Source organism: Drosophila ananassae, chromosome 2L (assembly GCF_017639315.1).
Source record: "Drosophila ananassae strain 14024-0371.13 chromosome 2L, ASM1763931v2, whole genome shotgun sequence".
In the NCBI taxonomy this organism is placed as follows: domain Eukaryota; kingdom Metazoa; phylum Arthropoda; class Insecta; order Diptera; family Drosophilidae; genus Drosophila; species Drosophila ananassae.
In genome coordinates, this window is record NC_057927.1 from 14,411,517 (window position 1) to 14,435,190 (window position 23,674).

A 23,674-nucleotide genomic window follows, 5' to 3' on the forward strand; every position below is an offset into this window, starting at 1 on the left:
TTTTGTTGCAACATTGCGAGTCCAGCTCATGAATGCCATGAAACAGACTAACTGGCAACTATTACTTAATATAGTGATATATGGCGAATTTATAGCCAGCACACAAGCCAAGTTCATAGTTCAAAATGGCAGCCAGAATAAATAAAATGGCAGCCGACAGAGAAAGAGAGGGGTAGCGCACACAAGAGAGAGACAAGCAGAACTAAAACATGCAAAAGTTTTCCATATTTGAGCTTCGAAATGGAATTTATGGGCGCTGTGCTCTGTGGGTTGGAAAAACCGTCCCACTTTTCCGTTAGTGCAGCAGTCAGTTTTGATTACTGTTCGAAAAACACAATAGATTAAATAAAAGCGCAAAATAAATTGCATTTAATCTCCATCAAAATATATTCATACGATACGGGGATGCCACACGGATTTATTTTAATAAGATTTCTTCTCGGAATATATCTACAATTTACATAAGCTCACTTTAACAACTCTGAGCTCTTTCAATTGACATACTCAATTAAACTTTGCGGGTAATATCTAATGGATTATTTGGGATATCTCTGCAGGAATCTACATTAATTAGTTGGCAGGCAGCGTCAAAGTCATGCTCGACTCAGGAATACATCAAATATTTAAATTGGCTTACGAGTAGATGAAGCTTTGAAACATGATCCCTCTCGTATTCCTTGGACGGGTTAGTTATGCTGATTTGGCTGGGGCTAAAGCCAAAAACAAAATGCTAATGGCAGCCAGACAGACAGGTAGCACTTTCGGAATGTCAACCCTTTTTATGCATACTTTAAAATTTAACAGCACTTGCTTCATTAATTTCTGAGCACTTTTACGCCCTTTGACTTGCCACTTGACAATGGAAAAGCAAAACTGCTGAGCTGTCATCGGAAAAGCCAGAAAATCGCAAAATACTTTGGCTTAACCCCTCACCACACCACCCCACACACATACACACATGGCTTAACCCTTGAGAAGAAGTCGAGTCGAGTAGAGTTGAGTGGACTCAATTCCAGTTTTGTTTACTCTCAGTCTTTATTTTTTCTGGCAGCTTAATTTACTCACATTACGTATACGACATGGAAGCCCAGATAGCTGAAAAGTTTTTTGTTTCTACCAGAGCCCAGAACCCAAATACCAGGGCCAAGAATTTAAAGAAGAAATACAAAAAATAACAATCTGTTGTACCCACGATGCAGGCGAATATTTTGCTGTGGTCCAGGACTCTCTCTGGTCAGTACTCGGGCATTCAGGAGAATCCATTTTGGCCCGGTTGTTTGCCCATTTAACTGCAAGCCACATCAGCATGTAAATATTGATTTTTTTGTCGACCAGTTGGCCATTGCGAAATGAAAACTTGTTCGAATTGTTCTGACATGACTGCTAAAAAGTCGAAGCCAGAAATTAGAGGGACACAAATAAATCTTTTCAATCTCCAGGACGAATACTGAATTGCGAATACCAAATCCAAAGCCAAAGCTAACTGGAAATGGGATTTTCTGGATGTGAAGTCCTGCATTGTAAAACCAATCCGTTTCCATTTGTCCTCGGCGTCACTGGCACTCTGCATATACGGAAACATATACGTGAATGTATATATGAGACCCCCACACAATGCAATTGAACTCTGCCTTCACCCTTTGCCACTGGCTCTGTCACTGCCTCCGCCATCTTCTTACTCCGCTCCACTTCCGCTTCCGGTAGTCCAAGGCAGAGGCTGCCGTTATTGCTGATCCTTCTGCTGACAATGCAAGTGACAGTCGGAATGCAAACACAATGCACAATACGAAATCCGCAATACAAAAGGCAGAATACAAAATACAGAAAGCGACCCGTGAATACAATACAGGTGGCCACAGCACAGTGGATCCTATTGAAAGGATATAAGGGAATCCTTTCTATAAAAAAACATTGACTATTTTCCTTTAAACGTTTTTAATATAAATTTTAGGGATGTGCAGTCAAGGGCTATCCATATATTATATATATTATTCTCTCTATTATATTGAAAGCTTATTCTAAAAATTATTTAAAATCTGTAAGATTACTTTGAATCATAAATCTTTTGATCCTTTGAGATTAGATTATATATAAATATATGTGAATGTTATGACAACGTAGTACTTTCTAGTTAGTTTATAATTGTTAAAATAATACTTCCCCATTAGGACTGTTCCACCGTCCAATGTGGATTACGGAAACACAAACGGAAGTGTTCAACACTTAACCTGATTGCATTCTCCTCAAAGGCTGAGCTTGGATTTGCGGATTTGCCTTAAGCCCGGAGTGGTCACCGGAGCATTGGGAAATTTCCATTTCGAATGCCGGCAATCGGTCGTCTGGACTTAGCCAGGTTTTAATAGCCCATTAACACTTTATGAGAAGCGCGGTCCCTGGCTATTTTAATAGGAACATGTCCATTTATATTTGTGAACCTGCGTGGGTGTGCTGGGGGAGCTATTTTTGTCGCCGAAAACATTTTGGTGGAATTGCCGCGGGTCACGCCACACGGCCCCGAGTTCTCGTGTCTGGGGCAGGGCTGTTTGGTCAATACTCAATTATGGCCCGCGGCTGGGGGCCTATATGCTGCAGCTGCCAAAACAGGACAGGACTCGAATACTGGAATACAAATTAGAGGTGCAAAGGCTAAACTGCGGATCTGTCACCTACCGCCTGACAGCCGCGAACTTTGCTTTTTCCAAACAAATTGCGAGCATTTAATGTTGCGTGAAAACGCCCAACGCTCGACTTTCAAATGAATGGAATGAAATTGAAAGGAAAAAATCAGGCTAAAGGAAAATCAACTTTCTGATTCAGAAGTCTTCCACTTTGACAGCACAGTTCTTAAATAATTCAAAAGGAGCAGGGACAATTTCCGCTGCTTTCTGCGTTTGAGAAAAATTGACTTTTAATTTGCGGCGGCAGCTTTGGCAAATGGATTTTTTTCATCCTGGGCTACGCTATTCTTATAAATAAACAAATTGTTGGTCATCAAACAACAAGAATTCCAATTAATATGCAAATGTTTAGACGGAAAGAAAAAGGGAGGGCAGTTATTAAATGGGGGACAGAATAATGTTACAAGACCTAACGATTTCATTTATACAAGAACACTTCGGTACTAAGGCTCTTATCTTAGTATTAATTATAATTATTTTCATCTATTGATGAAAAAAAGAAATTTTTGTTCAGTGCACACTTGTATAATTAACTTGGCTGGTGGTCGGGGTATTTGGGCAGAGCCTGTTGTGGTAATGATGTTTTGCCATCAACCCATCTATGCACACTCGCATCCCCAGAGGAGCTCCATTTCCAAAGTCATTACCTTAGCGGCGCTGACAGGCCAGGCCATCTGGCCATTCCCCGAATTCCCGCCCCAATAAACCTGTCCGACCATCCCGATGACATTTCAATAAAGAGATTCGCGCACCAAACAACATTGATTAACGGGCGGTGGCTGAAAGTTTGGATGGCAAATGGAGAGTTCGTTTGGTCAACAAACACAAAGTGTGTCCTGCAGAGGCAAAAATAGCACCGGACCGAATCCTGGAACAATGCAGTGCAATTAGGAAAATGAGAGAGTTGATTAAGTTGGATGCCACCACCCACCGGCATATGCCCCATAAAACAAATCACCCAGCAATTTCCATTTATTGCATCGACTATTTCAATTATATCGAGTGCCCGGACTTCAGGCTATATCCTATAGGCCTCGAATCGAAGCCGTGACAAACGCCTATTGCGGAATAGATTTACACGGGTCCTGCCCGCAAATGGAAGTCATTTATCAAAAACAAAGGCGCTGACTCGGCAGCCTTCACCTGGCAGATAAGAAAAGTCTGTCTCCGCCTCCATCTCCAAAGGTCCTTTTGTTCAAATCGATGTTGCCATTTCAAGGGGGCAGGCTCCTTTCTTCCTACTCCTTTGTCGTTGACAACCGGAGATAAATACGTATATACAGGTCATTTTATTGTAGTCCGGACTTCGGAGAGGAGAAGTCCGGGATTGGCCGGGAAATCAGTGTGCTGTGCATATTTAATGGCGTATGCAAATGTAAAGGGTCCCAAAATGGCTTAAAGGCTTGTTTATTTACGAGTCGAACAATACCACGAAAACATATTTAACTCGCCGGCATTGTGTTTTGTATTTGTAAGTCATGCCCGGCCCGCCATTTGTAAGTCATGCCGAGTGTCAAAGGAAACCCCAAACAAGCCACTTGGCCTACTCTTCCTGGACTGGGTCACCTATGGACCTCTATCCCTATTGGGTATGTCGATTGTCCTAAATCAAATTGCCATCCTTTAGCCTGACTTACAAAACGTTCTAGATAAGGAGGACTGGCTTGGAGTTTAGTTTATTTAAATTCCCAAAGGAACATATACTTTCCTAACTTAAAGTCTTATTGCCATAGTCTTTCAGATTAAAGCTTTGAATTTGAGTGATTGTGACCACTGTACACCAGTTTTAGCTGATTGCGGGTGGGTTGGGGCCATTTGGGTTTGTGTTTTGATGAACGGCAGGTGTGAAGCATTTCATTGCCCAAAAGTAACGACCTCTGTGAGTTTTCAACGCACCCGAGAACGTTTCGGAGGGGTTTCGGATATTTATTGTCTAAACGAATCTGCCGCCGGAGGTTGGAGTGTTTCAAAATTAATGGCCGTGGCAACTTGAAAGCAGTAAAGCGAGCACCCTGGAGGGGGGCCTTTAAAAACTAAGTTACCTGACCCATCTTTTACCAGAGCGATAGCTCATTGGGGCTGGGGAATTTCTATCGATTCGGTTCGTGCCGTAATTATAACTCCAGGCCGGGCCTGCTGAGAGGATGATGGTGCGGATTGTAGCTGGAAATGCTTTTTCTTTGATTGCACACCCGATGCTGATTGATGGCCCGTGTCAGTTAGATTAATCGATTCCTGGCTAGCGCTAAGCTGGATCCTAAAGGTCACTCCAACCTTCGACGGACAGCCAGACTGCATCATGAGAGCTACACGAAAATCGCATTTGCTGCCTAGTGGCCCAAGATAATTTGGCTTGAGCCTAGTGGCTCAAGATAAAATGCAACTGGGTATCTCATCCCTGGCCTTAATATTAAAAGCGACAACAAAGGACGAGGCTGGGTCTTTGGCATTAATATTAAATGTGCTTCAAAAAGGTTTTCGGCTGGCAGACCTTTGACTAACAGCCCAAATCATGCGCTACTTCAATAAATTGTTAAACATTCTGAGCTACTTGCCTGCAACGACAACAAAAGCCAAGGACATCACAGAATAGGACCAAAAGGATGCCAGCCAGCCAAGTCAAGCACAATAACGGGCAACAAGTAAGCAAACAAACAACACACAGTGTCTTGGATGTGTGCATTAAAAGTCAACGACTCGGCAAATGAATTGCAGGCTCAGGCAAATTAAATTAGCGCACCAGCTTGATGTCCTTGCGGGTGACCCCTAGTCGAAATTACTCCATCCACGGGTAAGCAGCGAACCAAAAATATGTCTATCCCTACACTTTATGAGTCGACGGCCTGGCGGTATTAAATATTTAGCTCACCTCAGAGAAATTGGCAAGGTGGCGAGGATGAAATTCGCTTGATGGTAATCAATAACCTGCCCTGGACAAGCTTAATTAGTCAAATACCCGGATGTGGGGAGTGGGAACTTACCTTCCAATTTAACGATTGTGTTTGGAAATAATTAAAGTTGATTGAGCATAAAAACCTCGGCTGAAATTTGACCACCTTACACGAGGCCATTAAATCTCTGCGGATATGCACGATGGAAATCGAAATCGTATTCCGTCAGCATCTCACGTTTCTCGAAAGGGCATAGGACATGGGCCGCATCCCCATGGATGTTCTGATATCACAGCTCAGCATCTGACATAATTGCACCGCCGACAATGAGCTCAAGTTGGCCTCCAAGCCTAAATCCTTACAACTTTAATCGCGCCCTAAGAGAATTTTTAAAGAGCTACCCCTAAGAGAGAGAGAGAGAGAGACTTAAAGAGCGGACATGCGTGGCGCACGAGAGTGAGTCCTGTTGCTGCTATGCCCCGCCTGCATTGGCTTACGTTGCGTATACGCAATACCACGTTAAGCATACGCCTTGTTGGCGGTGGCTCCATCGGACGGCATTCAAGCGGAAGTGCGAACTCCGGCCGAGCAAACAGCCAAAAATCCACAACCGCCGTCCGCCGGGTCATTGTTCTACCATTCTTGAGCATACAGTATTCTATATAGTATATACATGCAAACAACCTGGCCAACAATTTTCGCAGGCACTATGAAACGTGTCTGGGCATCTCTCAAGTAGTCAGCCACCCGCCCACGCTCACCTTGAAGGCGTTTCACCTCGAAGGAGTACTATTAAGGCGCTGCTCGCTTATATTCAAATCCATAAAAGCGTCATTAGAGCGTCGCATAAAACACAAAAGGTGCGCGCTCCGAAATTAATTAAAAAGGTCCGAAAAATTAATGGTGCATAAGATTTATGCAAAGGTTACCAGCTCTACGTTCAAATATTTACCTTTGGAAATGGTTCCAATTGGTTCTTTCCAGCAATTGAAGAAGAAATAACTAAAATTAGGACTAAAGCCATTTCACAGTTTGTTTTGTTTTTTATTGGCTGTATAAATAGTTACCCCTCGCAGCCAGGAATAGAATATTTAATTTGAATCTACGTGTTGCTATAAAAAAGGTCAGGTATTCTATTTTGCACGCAAAAATTAGCAAAAATAGAACTGAAATATTTATGTTGCGAGGGGTCACAACGACGACAAGAGAGAGTGGATTCAAATTAGGTGGAAGCCCCGGAGTTATGGTAGAGGTAATCTTTATTATCCGCCCTCGCACGTGTCCTCTGGAATGGACAGAACAGTCCCTCGCATTTGTTTACGTTCTGTGCAATGTTTGCCCCATAAACCGGGAGCGACACGAACGTCAGATTGTCCAGGACCCAGGCAAATGAAGTAATATGAGTGGCAAACAGACACACATCCTGTCACACTTGCGTCAAAGGATACACCCACCCACCCAGGGCAGAATTGTGGGCAATTAAGCGCAGTCCTTAAGCCTGATGAGGTTTTCAGCGTGAGATAAATATCAAAGAAATAAAAGAGAGCAGCCCGGCCACATTTGTCAGTCGAGCTGTCGCTTTGGCATACACAGAAATAAATTATGTTATTAATATATCTATTAAAATAAAGGATCTTTAATAAGTAATGGTGACTATTCAAGGCTAGTCAGGTTTTCTAATTCAATATAAATATAATGTATCACATTTTATATATTGTTTTTTTCTCTCTGGACTTAAATAAACTTGTACATGAATCCATGGAAGTGCCAGAGAGTAATAATTGCGCCTTCGAATGACTGTTATTTGCCGAGGGAGGCGCAAGTATGGGATTAATTTGATTACACTCTTCTATGGGCGACTAAAGCAGAGGCGCCTACTTTAACGCGCTCGAGGAGCCCTCGCTGATTACAGGCTCAATTCAACTCTATCAGGGGCGACCAGAGGAGGGCAGACTGCGGCTGGTCGAGGATTATTTGCCACCTGTTGAGCTGTCCTGGGCCGGGGAACATTGAACCTTTGCCAACTTTTCGCCGCAGAACTTTGGCAAACATTCGCCAGACATTAAATTCTATTTCGAGAGCCGTTTCATTAGGATCTAAACATAAATTAGCCCTTTGAGTCGATTTTAGCTGTATTTGTCCAGGGTCTGGTCTGGTCTCTACTCTGTCTGGCTTGCTGGCTCGATGGTTGGCTGTCTGTTGCTTTGTTTAAAGTTCAAAAAGCGTGAAATGCTAACAAGTTAATTGAAATTCCTGCAGCGTTTCACGTGCGATTGTTTGCTCTCAGGACACGACAAGAAAAAGTCAACTCACCCGACGACGAAAGGAGGGAATTTCTTTTCATTTCAGTTTTGCCTTTATTTTTGCCTTTATTTTATTTTTTGCCTCCTTGCCATTTCCTCTTGGCTGGGCAAACACTTTGCTGGTGTGAAAAAAATGTAGACAAGTGTAAATTTATACTCCCGGCCCCTGGTGAGGGAACGTGGAAAGGGGGTGAAGCCACTTAGGGTTTCTTTCCGAGAGAAATATGAGAACGCAGTGTATAACTTGCTGCTTTGACGTGAGCCATAAAGAAATTTAAATATATCTCTAAGTGCGCCATTGTTTATTCAGCGCGACTTCAAATAGACAGATAGTATCTCGGCATCTGCATATATACGAGTAGTATTCCATTTTCCTGCCAGGTGTGTGTGCTGAAAGTCAAACAAAAACTACTGCACAGTTTATTGTACATCAGAGCGCAACTTTTGTCGGAGTTACTTCCCAACTTCGCAGCTGAAGCCCATAAAGGAGTCCAAGGATACGTATGCCGTTTACAATACCCGAGTTGCCAAACTATCCCAAATGCAGATGATAAGAGTGCCTGGTTGGAGGATTCAGTGTTAGCTGTTTGGGATTTACGTAACCGACATTCGGTCTGTATAATATAAGTAAATATAAACCGTGGAGCCGCTAAAAGCCACACCGCATCAAAATGGCCCCGGGGAAATGCGTCAAAACGGGGGAATGTGTAGCCACATTTTCATACAACTTTATTGGGTTTGATTCGGTTTATGGGTACACAGGGAAAAAATGGTGGAATCCCCAACTTTTTGACTGATATTATGCATGCCACTTATTTTTATAAATTTGTATAAAAAGCACAGAATGGAATTGTTGCAGAAATACTTCTCCATTCACTTCGGCTTCAACTTTTTGGGGGCAGGGTAGGGTACTTGGCATTGGGGATTCGGATTATTGCACAAAGCGCATAAAGTTATTAAATATGCAAAATGCTCTCTCTCTGTTTTTTTTTTCTGCGGTAAATGCATTGCGGGGTGGAGGTCGAAGGGCGGGGATCTGCTGTCAGTCGCAAATTTCTGCCTTCATCCTGTGTATTATGATAAATGATTTGTCAGCAGGGAGTTAAACAGCAGGCCAGGCGGCATAAATTATGTACGATGGCAAAAGGTCAAAGGTAGCGCTGCCTTTGCCACAAACGATGCCAGATGCTCGATGCCTCTGGGGCATGTGAGGGCATCTTCATTAATGTCAAGCTAGACGACTTCATTCGGTCTTTGAAACGCTCTGTCAGTTTTCCAGTCGAGTGCAGTCGGCAAACTATTTTAATTAGTTTCTTGCCAGCCGAAAAGTTTATTCAACCTTTGATTACCTTAACCGACCTACAAAAATAAAAAGCGAAAACAGGGCACAAAGAAAAAAAACAGATGTCGTGCCTGTGCAATATAAAATCGATGATCCATTGAAGGATCCAAATAGGTGATTAGGTAATGGTAATGGTAATGGGTTTGGACGCAGGACGCACCCATCCTGGCCACTCCTAGAAGGATAGACTTCCGAAGGAGTCTGGGGGCTGGTAAAATAGAGTGCGCCAAGTCGATTGGAAAGCAATTCGCTTGCCCTTGCCATGCATAAAATATGAGGCAAGCAGGGGCCATAACTCAATTTGCTGTTACATGCATCCTCGTTTCCCATTCCCCATATTGTATATTCCATATTCCAAGACCAACACACCCATTTGGCATCATCATCAAATCGAAATCGGTATCGATATAAAAATAAAATGCTTGTCTGCAATTTGGTTTAGTTCAAAAGCCCATCAAACTCATTATGTAGCATTCAGGCTGGCCTTTAACCATATCAGCTGTTGTAGGGAGGTTTTGTTTGGAAAATACTTAATAGATACCATATGAAACATAAGATATTGGGCCACCCTAACACATACAGACGAGGACTGAAATATATGTATTTTTTAAGGCCGCTTCCTTTTGTTTGTTTTGACAGACGAATCCCCGACATGGGGAGCCTGTGTGACAGAGGATTTAGCACTCAGCGCCAGCTGGACTCGAATCAGGAGAAAAAAAATCAGGGATGGCTGGACGGGTGGATTGGTGGGTTTGGGTGGGTGCCTGATTATGATTCGCCTCTTGTATAACATATGAAATATGAACAAGATGGACCAGAGAGCGTGCATAAGCGGTGTGTTTTTTCCTGAGCCGGAAACGACCCTCATCAATATGGATATTTTGTCTGGCGGACATGTGGCTCTTTCCGGTGCTTAAGTTTTCCTCGCACTTTTACAAATTAATTGCATAAATAAATAATTTACATAGTAATTACAAAAAGGCACTGACATGCAAGCAGCAGGACCTGAGTTTGCATATAAATCAAAATGCTAATGCAATTAAATCGATATTTGCATTTTGCGAAATCTTGCAAATTCCTAATTACGTAATGACGCAAGCGGATTACGAGCCACAGACGTTGAGCTTTAATTGCGCTTCCGTTTCCGTTACAAGGTTGGGCCACAACTCAAGGTAACCTTTCCCCTCCAGATGCCGCCCGAAAAGGCAATGTGAAATGGCCAAAATGGATTTCATTGGCTTCGTCTCCCAATAAGGTGAGATGAACTTCATAAAATGGCATTTAAATCATAAACTTGTTTATAAAAATATACCAAAACCAAATTAAACTATTTATGCCATCATATGAATTTTAAACTGACTGCCTCACATAATTAATCAACTGAAAAATAAATCAAAAGAGACCACTCCGATTTCGGTCAATTAACATTTTACAATCAATCGAGAAGTCATAAAAATGTTCGGGGATCATTTAGCAATTGAAAAGACCATCCATACAAGCGAATGAATGTTAATCTGGCCAGCCGATTGATGATCTGCCATTCCGAACATCTCAATCGAGTTGGACGAGTATTGCTCGGAGCCCCCTTATGAGTTAGCATATGAATCGCATTATGAGCTCTTTTGTTGTTGACTGTCCATCTTCGGATCAAAATTGTATATCCAACTCAAAGAGAGATATCTCTTTTTTGGAGTTGTCGTGCCGGCATATCGAATGACAAGACAAACGATCGACGATATGCTTTTAATGCGCATTGTCAGGCATAAAGAGGCAACGATTAAAAATCAATATAAATACACCGATTCTTATTGTCATCGCACTACAAAAGGAAGCTAAAACCAGACGATCTGGACACGCTCTCGGCTATATAGAAATCATTATGCTAATTGAGTGGATGATGGCTCAACCCCATGTAAGCTGACCACTCATAAATTTGATTTATTCAGCCGCATCGAACCGAATTTGCATAATTATAATGGCGTGAAGAGCCAGAGTCGCCTCTTAGTCTGAGCCCCAAGAAAACCTGACCCCTGATCTATCACTGGGATCTGAGAAAAAAAATGGCAAGTTTTGCGATTGTATCTTCAGCTCGGGTTGGTCTCTGGTCTGGCCAGATTTGGTCGCACCTTGTGATCGATCTAACTGGATTGGAGTGCCGACTTCACAACAAGATCACAGGTTCCAGTGATGGCTTGTTAAAATAAGAAAATAAAAAAATGGAAAGTTTGTTTAGCCCCTTAAGCCGAAGGTTATACACCCTTGCACATTTTTGAAACCATATCTCAGCTATCAAAAACAAAAGACCATTACAAGACATGGCTCTTTCAAAATATTGTGCAAATAGAGAGAAAAAATTTCGATTTCTGGTTAGAAAAACTTTAAAAATCAAGTCCGATTTTAGTTGGCCAGAATTTGATTGAAATTAGTAGCACTTGAAAACCAAACATCGGGAAGGTATATCATTCGCCGATTGGATAGTTAGTGACAAAGTTTTGACAATATGCATAAATCTATGGGAAAATCGATGTTGGCCAAGTTAAAAGCAGAGTGGCAAAAATCAAAGATTTTTTAACACTTTTTCGCAAAGATTTTGTCCATTTCGGTATTGAAAAAGGAATACCATTTACAAATCAGACATCCGAGGAGCTTCGATCTGCATAGATATATTGTGAAATTAGAGAACTACCTCTTTAAAAATTTGCAACAATTCTTGGTTCCAGTTTTTAATGACAAATTCAAGAATTGAAACAGCCAAGAGCGGAACGAAATAACATTCGTCAAATGCACAAATTGGCAAATTTATGGATCCTGGTCCTGAAAGAAGTTGGGCGTTGGGTCAAAATATAAGCCACACTTTCGGAAAAATTTTAAGACTCTCTGCGAGGGTATAAAAACGGGGATCTTCTATACATAAATCACGTGCCAGCCGTGCACAAAACAGAATTAGATTTCACACAAACAACTCACTGGAAGCCCAGAGAATGGAGAATGGCAGGCAGTCGAGTTGGTAGAAATTTATGTAAATGCACGAGACCCTGAACTTGAAACGAGTCGTCGGAGCAGAAGCGGCTCCACTAGCTTTAGTCTGCTGCTGAACTATCCGGAGATCGGTTGGATTTTATAGACTGGGAGCTTCTCCAGGGAGAGATATTGTTGGATATATTGGATATAGATACAAGGACTATGTACTGGACTAGTTTTTGGGTACGCTTAAAGTGGTATATACTTAAAAGAAGTCGGGGTATTAAGAAGTTTTTGAATTAGTAATTAAACTAAAACTAAAATTATGAAAAATGGCTTCAGCTTAGTAAATTTAATGTTTTATATTAGTGTGAACGATTAATCAATCAACCCTCTTTTCTTTTAAATTAATTCCATATAAAACTTATTTAATTAAGAGTTAATATATCAATGTTCACAAAAAACAAAACCCACGAAATTTAACTAATTTATATTTAAAACAAAATAAAGGCCTACTAGTTGCCAATCGATTATATTTTGAAGGTTGAATTTCTGCGCATTAGTTTTAAGTTTTTGTGAAATATTTCAACTGATTGCCATTTATCTTTCAGATATTTACTCTGTTGGCCATGGCGAGTGCAGCCAATCAGAATCGGGACTATCTGCCACGCCCGCCGGCCAGGACTTACGTGTATAACGCGCCTCCGCCCAGTACGATGGTCGCCCTACGTCGCATTATCCAAGGACACTTGGATCGATTCCAGCAGGCGGATCTGGCCCATTTCTCCCGGAGAGCCCAGCTCCAGCAGGCTAAAGCGGATATAGGGACGGAAAAGCGACCACAGGTCATGCAACTGTGGGTAGTTCCGGCCGGATCCGCAGGATCGGCATCGGAGAATGTTCTGGACTACGCCCTGCCGCCCAACACGCCGACGCCGAAGAACTACGCCCGGAACTTCCTGCCGGAGGGTCGGGATGTGGTACCCGGAAGCTCTTATATACCTCTACGGCTGCTAGTGATAAAGCGATGAGGCATTTCGATATTTTCGCTTCGAAAGATGTTTTCGTTTTCCAAGGCGGCGGCGTTTGTTGTCCAAACGAGTTCGTGTGCGGCTTCTGGCTGTGGAATGTCAACGACAACCAGTAAATGGCTAATTTGCTTTAATCCTACTGGTTCTCCCGGCCAATTTTAGATTATAGTTTAGCTTAGAGTAGTTCGCTTAGCTGGCATTTCAGTTCGCCCAATCTAAATTAACTCACCACCATCCCCCAGAGCCATGACTAAGACTAAGACTAAGACTTGCGACCTTATCGCATCCAATAAAACAAAACCGAAATCAAGCCAGCCAGCCGTGTGCCTTCGTCGTAATCTATGAAATACATTCACCAAAAACTAAGTTGTCATCTCATTTACATAAATTAGAAGTCATAAATTTGAAGTGAGCGGGGAACCACTTGGCTACCGATTGTGAGCTTTAAGCGTTTAAGTCTCCAAACTGTCGGTAAAGCAGTTTGCAAGCAGTTTACAAATGCTTTCAAAAGCTTAAAGCTTAATAAAAGTGGCTGGTTCAATACTTATCTAAGCTTGCCACATTTAATATTATTTTATTTCATGATATTATTATTTTTAGTTATTTGATAATATTCATGTCTTAGAAATTGCATTTATAAGAATTCACTTATTTATAAGAACATATTATTTTTATTAAGAACTACTGAATAAAAAATAAATCTCTTTTTTTGAGAATTAGTTAGTTAAATAAAGAAGTATAGAACCGGTTTTTATCAATTACCAATCATTACAAACCCCCTGAGGCATAAACATTGTAATGCACAATTACCATAATCTTTTTGTTGCATTTGAATAAATAATTTTTTTTATTAAAGATATTTCATTACATACTAAGTCTTTGATAACTGGCTTAAGCTTAAATTTTAGTCAGATTGATGAACAATTTAAATTAATAAGCGAAAAATGAATTTAGCTTAAATTACTCATTGTTGCCAATAACCTCTTTAGGAAAACTCCAAACTTCTTGTAAACTTAACTAAATTATTTGAATTATTTACGTAAAACCGAGGATAAAGTATTTTGACTTCCATGAGGCATGGAATCCATTTGTAAGTCTGAGGTGTCCTGCTCGCTCCTGCTCTTGCCGCTCGCCCTACTCCTCAGGCAGCACAGTCGCATCCAGGCTATTTGGTTATCCTTGTTGAAGGCTACGAAGTAGAGGAACAATATAAATCCCTGCATTGTAGCCGTAATGCAGAAGAGGTAGGAGAAAACTATGCCGAAACCGAGAACCGTACACAGTCCAAAGATCCAGGAGATGCCGAGCAGGAAGAATTGCAGGGAGAAGAGACGCAGCTGCACCACAAACATCTTACGTTGAATCAGGGTTGTGTAAACTCTCCAAAAAATAAAGCCGACTATCAGAGTGTTGGCCAAAGTTATCAGTCCAATGGGAAGAATCACACCCAGGGCCAGACTCCGCCCAGAGGGATAGCAAATGATGGGAAGCTCCTGGGTAGGATCCTTGGGAACGTACGATTGGGGATCCAGGAACACCACCAAGAGAGTGGGCACCAGCGGCAGTGTCCAGGCGAAAATGGCTGACATTAGAATGTAATGTTCTGGGTGGGAAACCCCCAACACAGTGACGTATCTCTTGTACTGCAGGAAGGCGATGATCAGCATCCAGGTGAAGACCACCAGTAGGAGGTACTGCATTAGGGCTCCCATGAAAAGGCACTCATCAATATTGAAACGGTCCTTGAGCTTAACTTGGTCGAGGATCTTGACATTACTCACAACCATGAAGACAATCAACTGGATGGCCAAGGCTAGGCAGAAATTAAGTAGTATCTTCGTGGAGGCCATTCCTCGAAAGTTCTTGAACACAATTGCCGTGAGGAAAATAAAGAAGATCCCGCCGAGGGACAAGAACAGTCCAACGTTGGTTAAAATATCCAAAATATAGTCGTGAATGGGTGGCGTATCCGTTTTAGACGCGGCAGCTCCCAAAAGAAATGTGAACTGGGTGAGATGATCCGCAAAGCAAAGGATCACGGAATTGTCGAAGAAGTTCGAGCTGGCACCGCCAATTGTTGAAACTCCGTCACTGAGCCATGTTGCATAGTTCCAATAGCCACATCCACCCTCCGAGAGGTGGGGGTCTGTGTTGCCATTTCGTAAGAAAACAGGCAGCTTCTCGGGTAAATTGTGTTCTGAAATAAATAGGATAGAATTGGATCATTCAACGAATCGGCAAAAAAAATTTCTAAGGCTTTTCAAGATTTTAATATGTTACTTGGAAAACATTTATAGTATGATTGAATCATCCGAAGAACATCTCTCTGTATAATAAATAAAACTATTACTTAGAAAGATATTCATTTGAAAGTCACAAATGATTTTGGAATATATCTATGGAAATAATTTGTCTCTATTCTGCAGTGATACACTCATACGTTAAACAATATCTTTTATCTATTTACCCTGCCATCCAGATATGGTTATGGAGATAACGACGCTGGTGGGTCGCCTTTGGGGTTCCTCCTCCGTTTCCACAAAAAGAACATCTTGTTTGTAGACCTTGAAGATTAGATATTTTGCCCCCTTTCTCTTCACCTCTCGCCAGAGCTTATCGGGCAAAAATGCTGCAGTCTCCAGATTCTCAAGATTTCTAATATTTTCCGTCTGGTTTGATGAATATATAACGTTATAGCTCCACTGGCTACCCAAGCTATTCCAGTGCATGGAAATGCCAGTGACATTGGCAATGTCGGGATTCACGAAGAATACACTTAGATTGCTGCTGATAAGAGCCTTTACTCCTACTTCCCAAAAGATATCAGACTTGATGACGTTATTGGAGGATGGACTGGGATCCAATTCCCGAATCTCGGATAAAAGTTGAGGGGCCAAGGCATTCAGATTCTCCTCAAAGTTTATCAGGAGGGTATTTGTGGCGTTGAGTTCGGCGGACAAGCGAAGGGTTTCTTTTTCGGTTTCCATAACCTTCAAACTAATGCCAATGAGATGTGTTGCCATGGAGGCCTTTTTATCGGGTATATCGAATGAATTTTTTATAATTTCGGCAATACTCGAAATATCAACGGCTTTGAGGGTTACGTTGGATTGATTGAGAATTTCGTTCAGCTGGGGTATCATATCCGGCGGTTTGTCCGAAACCAGTTGGTTGAGATGAGAGCTCAACTCCTGGGGCTCATAGCACCTAATATCGTCCTCATCCTCCCATTTACGATCGCCATCCCGAAATTCACATTTCAACTTCTGCGGCAGACCCCTCTGATCCAAGCACAGATATTTGAAATATGCTGATTCGCCAACTTGTGTTTTTGGTACAAAATTTTCACGCTTTTTAGTCCCGTCCTTTGTGACGTATTTAAGTTTAATTTTATCCTTATCACAATGTCCGCTATGACAGGTTTCCCAGGGATTCTTTACGAGCTTATCGTCTTCGTCCTTGCAGAGCAAGTACGGAATATATTTTAGGTGACAGAAATCCGAACATTTTCCCACATCCACGCGCGGTTCCTTGAAATCCTTTTCATCACCAATCACTCCGGCATATTTTCCGCAAATGCTATAATATATTTTTGCCGGAGAAACGAACGTCTTCGCGGTCTCGAGTTTCTGGAAAGACTGATGAAAACGGAGAGGCATCTCGGAGCAGCCGATAAAGCTTGACTCATTTTCTTTACACTCTTCAAATGGGGCTGGGGATCTTTAAATTTTAAACTTATCTCGTTGAGTACTGCATCTAATACTTAATTATATTTAAATTTGGTAATTTAATCACAAAAAAACGCGATAAATGGCTCTAAAGATTTCGGCTGTGAAATGTTTACTGAATCACTTTGCAGATTAGCACAAAATTACAAAAAAAATATAGAATTTACGGAGAAAATCAAAACTATTTACAGAGTGTTTGGAAAACAGACATTATTTTGTGTGTTTTAAAGTCGCATTCTCTCTGAAGCTGAGATATCATTAAACTGTATTCTCCCTGAATTTAAGAGGAGAAAAAAATATTTATTCATGCATGCATACATTGTGGGTACTTGCGGCTTAATTATTATTTTCTTTAATTTAAGATAGAGCCTTTTAAAAAACTTTACTTTCTTCTCTGCAAAACATATGTTAAACGAGAATTTACTTCTCTAAAAAAAAGATAAGCTACAAAAAAAAATTGTTTATTTTTACTTTTATCAAGTAATTGCTCTCTGTTTTTTATTTTCTAAATCAAGAATAAATAACTACAATGATACATGTGTTAATTGCTTTTTAAAGAGCAAAATATCAGTTAGTGCAGTAACATGATTTTCTGGCAGTGTTCTCTCCGTAAATCAACCGCTTATAAGATCAAACCTGTCGATAGGTGGCAACAGAATTAACCGCGTGAATAATTAGATGCGCTGCCACTTAAGTGGCTGCCACCAACATCGTCGATGATCACTTGATATTTTTTTTCTTTTTCAATTGCTACTTGAAAGTTTTTTTTTTTAATTTTTTCAGGCGCGCTTCTAAAAACGAGATATTGTGTCGGCTCCGGAGGCAACTCACACTATCACTCGCAAAGGGGTTTTCCAATGATCAGCGTTCAACATAGTGCATATTGCTTTCAGTGCTTTTGTTATTTATAAAGAATGTAAATTGGCGATAATTTTTTTACATGTGGCCATGTGGATGCTCTTCCTCCAGCAGTCAGGGGCAGGGGGTTGCTCCTCCTCCGGCAGGGGTGGGTGCCTTTTCCGGCAGGGCCAGGTGGGTTCTTCCACCAACAGGGCCAGGTGGGCGGTCATCCTCCAGCAGGGGCAGGGGTTAGCCCCTAATTTATTTAATTATTTTCATTTTTGGAGGAGCTTAGGAGGAGGAGGACCTATGAGAAAGGAGGAGGAGGGCACTGTTTTTTATTTAATTAAAAAAGAGTTAAAAAACAAAAATAAATAAATATAAATCAAAAAGTAAAACAAAATACAATTTTTGGCTTTGCTTAAGTGCCCCCTATGAGAATCGAGGAGGAGGGCGCTGTTTTCTTTTTTAATTTTATTAAAAAAATAATCATTTTATTTTAATTTTTGAAGGTACTTAGGTGCTACCTTTGAGAATCGAGGAGGAGGGCGATTTTTTATTTAAATAAAAAACAAAAACAAAATAAAAAAATAAAAAACCTCGGCCAGTCCCTCTGACTCGTGGGCGCCCCTCTGACTCCTCTGCCATCGGTAGAGTCCTGGGAGTACCGGGTATCGCCTAGTCGACGAACTTGACTGGAGACATCCCGTTTTTTGTTTTCTCTTGTGCGAGTACTTGAAGTAATATCCTTGCTGGCACGTAAACGGCTCAAAAGGACAGGCATTGAAGGAAAATCCTTACTTCATTGTCCTGAGCCCTGACCCCAGACCCCAGACCCCTACATGTTTCGGTTGTGTGGAGTGCTGAGTGCAAAGTTGGTTCCACTTCAGGAATTTATTTACTCAAGTGTGATGCGATTATCCTGATGCACTCGTCCTTTGTCTCAATGCGCTAGTTACGCCCACTGGGCACGAGCTTCCGCCCCCCTAAAATACAAAAACGGAATGGCAAAGGCCTGTATGTATGTATACAAAAATTACGATGCCCAAAAAGCTTCATTATCACTTCACCTCTTCCATTCTTGTTAATTAAATGCCAGTCAGATAGTCATCTCTTGCCGGGAAACTTGATTAGAGTCCAGGGGCATTAGGAACTTTCTTTCTGCGGCGAACACGCTCCATTTCACAGCCACAATATGCCCAACTTTGCGGAATGATTTGGTTTTTTTTATATTTGCGCAGCTTTGTTATCAAGCCAACTACTATTTTGAAAAGTAGATCAAAAATAAGACACCCTCTGTCCAAAACAGGTGGCTGTAATGATTAGGAGGGTGGAGTACTACCTTTATTTCATTACAGATATTTTACACTAAAATAAATAGATATAAAAAAATAGACTTTAAAGAACTAATCAAAATACAGTAGCTAAATTTTTCAACTCAACTTAAGGTATTATAGAAAAATATCTAATTTAATCAAGCCAAGAACTCTAGTTTTTAAATTGTTTACCCACAGAAGACCCGCCTGCCAGTTTTTGCAAATTGTGTAGAGCCAGAGCCATAGCCCCGGGCCGACACACAATGACTTGACAGTCTGCAGGTAGCCTGGTTAACTGGTTAGCCAGTTACCTGGTGGCCACCCGCCTTCCAACTCCCCCTGGCCGCACCTGCAAGCCCTCCATCAGTGTCGCCTGCAGACTTTCCTGTCAGCAGCACGAACAACAAAGTGTGTGGCTGTTTCTGTATCTGAATCAGTTAGTGTTATTGTTTTTTGTGGCCGAATGCTCTTTCGACCTTTGTGCGAAATTAAAACAGAACCAAAAGCCAGCAAAAAGCACAATTGAAAGTCGGACAATGCGTTTAATTATGTTTGTACGTAGAGTAATTAATGTATGCACCGCTTAAGCGCACATGAATATCCGAATGACACCCGTCGATGGAGTGCATTTTGCCAGATGCTCTTCCACGGCAGTGTGTCGTTTTGCCCAACAGGTGCTTGTTTAGCCACGCCCCAATGCGCCCCATTGGCAGACATTTTCCAGCCCACCACCCCAATGGGGCAGCATCACCCAACCTCCACCCCAATGTCATTCAATTTCAATTACTGTTCTGTACAAGAATTCTGTTTGCTGTTTGCAATGCAAGTGGCTCTAATTTATTTGCCGCCAATGCTGGGGGCGCTGAAATGTTCATCTGCTTGACTGGAGCTGCCCGAAAATCTATTGTCGTAGGTAAATTATGCGTGCCCCATTGACTGAGTCCTGTGAGTTGACAAAAATCAGCAGGCAAGTAAATAAAGCCGGCAATAAATAACGCCGGAAACGGAAGTGGGCCCGGTGGTGTTGGCAGTGGTGAGGGCTAAGTGAATGCAAAGCAAATAAATGCAAACGAAAATTGAGCGACTGATTTAAGTTGAACCTAAAATAATGAAAACTACAAGGATATAAAATCAGGATAAATAAATAGGTAGTCTTAAATTTAAATTAATAAATGTTTTAAGTGAATTTCGCAATTAATAACACCTATCTGATGTGAGTACAGACAATAGATTAATGATTTTTTTTATTTTAATTATAAAACCACCCATAATTGGTAATTATGTTACCAATTAATAAACATAATAAAGAAAAATAAAAGGATTATTTTATTAAACTCATATACTTATATTTATTAAAACTATTTACTTATAAACTTTTAGAAACCTTTCTAGTTACCTAACTTATCTTTTTTAAACCATTTGAAAAGCCATCTGTTGGCGGGTAGAAAATTCAGTTAAAACGAGATGGAGCAATCGAGAAGGACCTCAAAGAGAGAGCTTTTCCCCGACAGCTTTTCCGACCGCTCATTTTCCCGACGACCAGCTACAACAAACAGCTGAGTGGGCCAGGCAATTGGCAGGCGACAAAAGGCGACCGAGGCAACTGAGGCGACTGAGGAGCCTGAACTGCCAGGACAAGTGTCCTGGCCTGGCCTGGCTTTGGCTTCTGAGCCGTATTTAATATGGCAGCACGAGGCACTCCGCGCTCAGTCGTCGACGGCTGTTACTGGCGAATTGTTCACGAACCGAACGGACGGAACAAGCGCTCCGGCGGATTCAGAAAACCAACGGACTGTGTGTGGCACTCCGGGACATTCACATACTGACTGAGAAGACTCCTAGAGAATCGCGCGCGAGACTTTCTTATCAAGAGTCGGCCAAAGTGAAAGTGGAAAGTAAGGCCGGGGGCCGGGAGTGAAAGCGAAAGCGTAAACGAAACCGAAATACCGAGCAAATAAATCACAAGTTGCGAATAAACAAAAGCCTGGGGAATCGGCAAAATAAAAAAGAAACGCGCGCTTCAAACAAATGTAAATTACTTACCCACACACCCGCACTTGTATGTTTTTTTCGGGCTTTTCGGGCTTTTCGTTTTTCTGTTGTTTTCTGTTTGTGTTATTAGTGTTATATTTTTTGTTTGGCGTCTGCCAGATATCTGGCCAGAGGACTGAGAACAATGCCAGCAATAATAAAAACCCATACAACTACATTCGCCACATTCCACTTGGCCTCTCGGATATTAAAGCATACTTTTGTGCGCCCTAATTTATTTCGGTACCCTGGCAGATATTTCACGCCATCATTGTCTCTCCGTGGTTAATAATTTATGTTGTCCTGCAGCTAGTCCTGGGCAACCCCGGCTGTAACTCGTGTGACTCTGACTCGTGCCGCAAAAGTTGCCAAATAGAAATATTTGCCTCAATATGTCAAAGTTTATTAGACATTTAGCTTTGCGTGCCCACGGCAATTTTCTGACAGTTGTTTTAGTTGTTTCAACTGTCCGGGCGATAGTGAATGTCCATTATATTTGATAAATGCCCGGGCGGACACAGAGTTGAATGTACAATTGCTTTATGCCTCGCCAACAGGCCCCACCACTTCCAAAAACTGTTCCGGGGGAGGACATGGCATCTACATCCTGTGGCTGTCCCGTGGCTGCCCTGTCCTGCGGCCGTGTCCTGTGTGTACTTTGCCTCATTTTGTGCCCTGGCCTAATGGCAGGCTCATCATTAACTCAGTTATTGTCAGTTTAGCGCCAAATTGACAGGCCGAACGATGGCCTCCCCTGGGCTTGGAATTTTTCCAACCGACCGAGCAAAGTATCGTTTTGTTTTTACTTTCTCATCGGGTTTAATAAATCGGGAGCGTCATTTTCTCGCAATTATCAAATGGCGAGCTCGTCACCACCAAATAGCTTTATTTCGCCAGTGACAAATGGCACTCAATTTCATGAAATTTCGGAAACTTTTCGGTCTCCTTGTAAGCCAGGCCAAACAAATGCAAAGCCCCTCGAATCAAGTCTTATTTACACTCTTGTCTCTCGCTTCTCGATACGAAAATAGCACAAGGACCTTGGTTGCCACTTCTGTTGACAGTGCCCTTACCGTAAACCTTACCGTTATCAAAATGCCAAATGTTGCACGTAATTAAAATTCGCTCAATTGGAAGGATGTCAGGACCTGAACTGGAACTGGATCCTCCCAGGCCCGAGGTCATTCGCAAATAGCGTGCTCCTCTCGGTGGAATATACTTTTACTGATTAATAATACGCCGTATTCGGGTAATCGTAATAAACAAACACAAGCCCCCTACTCCATCCTCCTTGGGGGGTGGAAAACGTTAAACAATAATATACGTATGGCTAAATAAACAGGCTGTATGTACCTGCCGTATTATTTCAGCAGGCTTTTATACATATATACGGGGAGACACCTTTTAATGGCCTACAAAAATGTCTGACAAGATGGACGAAAATCGATTTTTCTCCCCACGGCTTATTTAAAGCAAAAAAAAAACTGAGACTGAAGTTGACTTAAAGTGTAGCATTTGTTGCGGGTGGGATCGGATGAAAATCCCTTTCAAGTGTTCAGATTCCTGCTTTAACTTATCGCCATCCTGCAGGCCAAGTTTTCCTTTTCAATTGCTGTTTTTGTTGTTTTTTTTTACTTCTCCAAGTCGCACATATATATGCTACTCCCCGAGCTGCCATTTTGTGAGCCGCTCGTTTCTGCCAATCTTTCCAAGGCCCAAGACTCATGCCCCAAGGCACCAAAGGATTCCCCTTTTCTAGGCAGCACAGACGACTTTCAACTTCCTAACTCGAACTCCGTGAAAACTCAACATTCAACGTTCAACGCTCTACGTTCGAAATGCCTTAATTGCCCTGCACTCGTCGTGGCGCATAAATTTCGAGACTCGCTCATTCGCACACTCACCTGAACAGGTGTGTGCCAGGCACTTGATTGTGTGTGTGTTTATGTAATTAACCAGTCGTATGCATCCTTTGTTGCCATTTCTACTGCTTTTGGCCTTTGCTGCCACGGCAAGTTGCTGTTCTAGACACCTCTATATACCCTTCTCAAAAGAATCCTTGAATTGTGATTTTCGGCGCTCCAGTATTGGTTCTTAAGAATTACATTTTATTTTTTTAACAGGTTTACTTATTAAACCTACTGTGACCTCGTGAAATAGTTTATTTTTAAAACCATTCGAAACTTTTCGTTTAAAAGCCTTCTCGGGAAAAAGAAAAAACTCCTTCACCTCCAAAGCTTTTTAATCATTTCCCAGGTGAAAAGAATTTCTGTTCGATTCTGTCCTCTGGCAGGGCATACAAAATGCCGGCAAGCGAATTCCAAGCACCTTTTTTCCTTGCCCCCATTGTGACCCAGTTGATGGCTGTGGGCCGCCGGTTTTCGGTGTGTGTTCGGGCTATTGTGTGCGGGCTCTGGCTCTGGCTCTGGCTTCTGCACGTGTTGCATGTGGCATGCAACAAACAAGCGCATACATAGCACACAAAAATTCAGTTGTAACAGCCACCCTGCAGTCGAAGTGGCCTCAGACATTTTTACTGTCGAGTTTTTGGGG

The 23,674-nt window shown here is 41.8% G+C and overlaps 3 protein-coding genes across 5 annotated transcripts in view; 2 read left to right on the top strand and 1 right to left on the bottom strand.

Moving 5' to 3' along the window:
* The first annotated feature begins 12,296 nt into the window (after nt 1-12,296).
* LOC6501189 lies at nt 12,297-13,581 on the top strand. Its single transcript, XM_001954689.4, has 2 exons — nt 12,297-12,418; nt 12,787-13,581. Exons 1-2 carry the CDS (start codon nt 12,398-12,400, stop codon nt 13,204-13,206), a joined length of 441 nt encoding a protein of 146 aa, XP_001954725.1. The 5' UTR covers nt 12,297-12,397; the 3' UTR covers nt 13,207-13,581.
* Nucleotides 13,582-14,029: 448 nt separating this feature from the next.
* On the bottom strand, nt 14,030-16,878 carry LOC6499393 (adhesion G-protein coupled receptor G2). The gene is made up of 2 exons (XM_001954690.4): nt 15,674-16,878; nt 14,030-15,403 (listed from the first exon to the last, which is right to left on the bottom strand). The coding sequence occupies exons 1-2, from the start codon at nt 16,863-16,865 to the stop codon at nt 14,238-14,240; spliced, it is 2,358 nt and encodes a 785-aa protein (XP_001954726.1). The 5' UTR covers nt 16,866-16,878; the 3' UTR covers nt 14,030-14,237.
* A 3,894-nt stretch (nt 16,879-20,772) lies between these two features.
* The window catches only part of LOC6501190 (guanylate cyclase soluble subunit beta-1), a 48,018-nt gene continuing 45,116 nt past the window's right edge, over nt 20,773-23,674 (top strand). For all 3 annotated transcript variants that reach the window (XM_001954691.4, XM_014911435.3, XM_032456449.2), the window contains exon 1: nt 20,773-21,120. The gene's annotated coding sequence lies outside the window, so the exon portion shown is untranslated. The remainder of the gene's footprint in view (nt 21,121-23,674) is intronic.

Bases quoted from the DNA above. Each gene is read 5' to 3' on its own strand.
- LOC6501189 (XM_001954689.4), top strand. From the start codon at position 12,398: ATGTACTGGACTAGTTTTTGG. The intron at 12,419-12,786 runs GTACGCTTAAAG...TTTATCTTTCAG, and splicing joins TGTACTGGACTAGTTTTTGG to ATATTTACTCTGTTGGCCAT.
- LOC6499393 (XM_001954690.4), bottom strand. From the start codon at position 16,865: ATGCCTCTCCGTTTTCATCAGTCTTTCCAGAAACTCGAGACCGCGAAG. The intron at 15,404-15,673 runs GTAAATAGATAA...TATTTATTTCAG, and splicing joins AACCATATCTGGATGGCAGG to AACACAATTTACCCGAGAAG.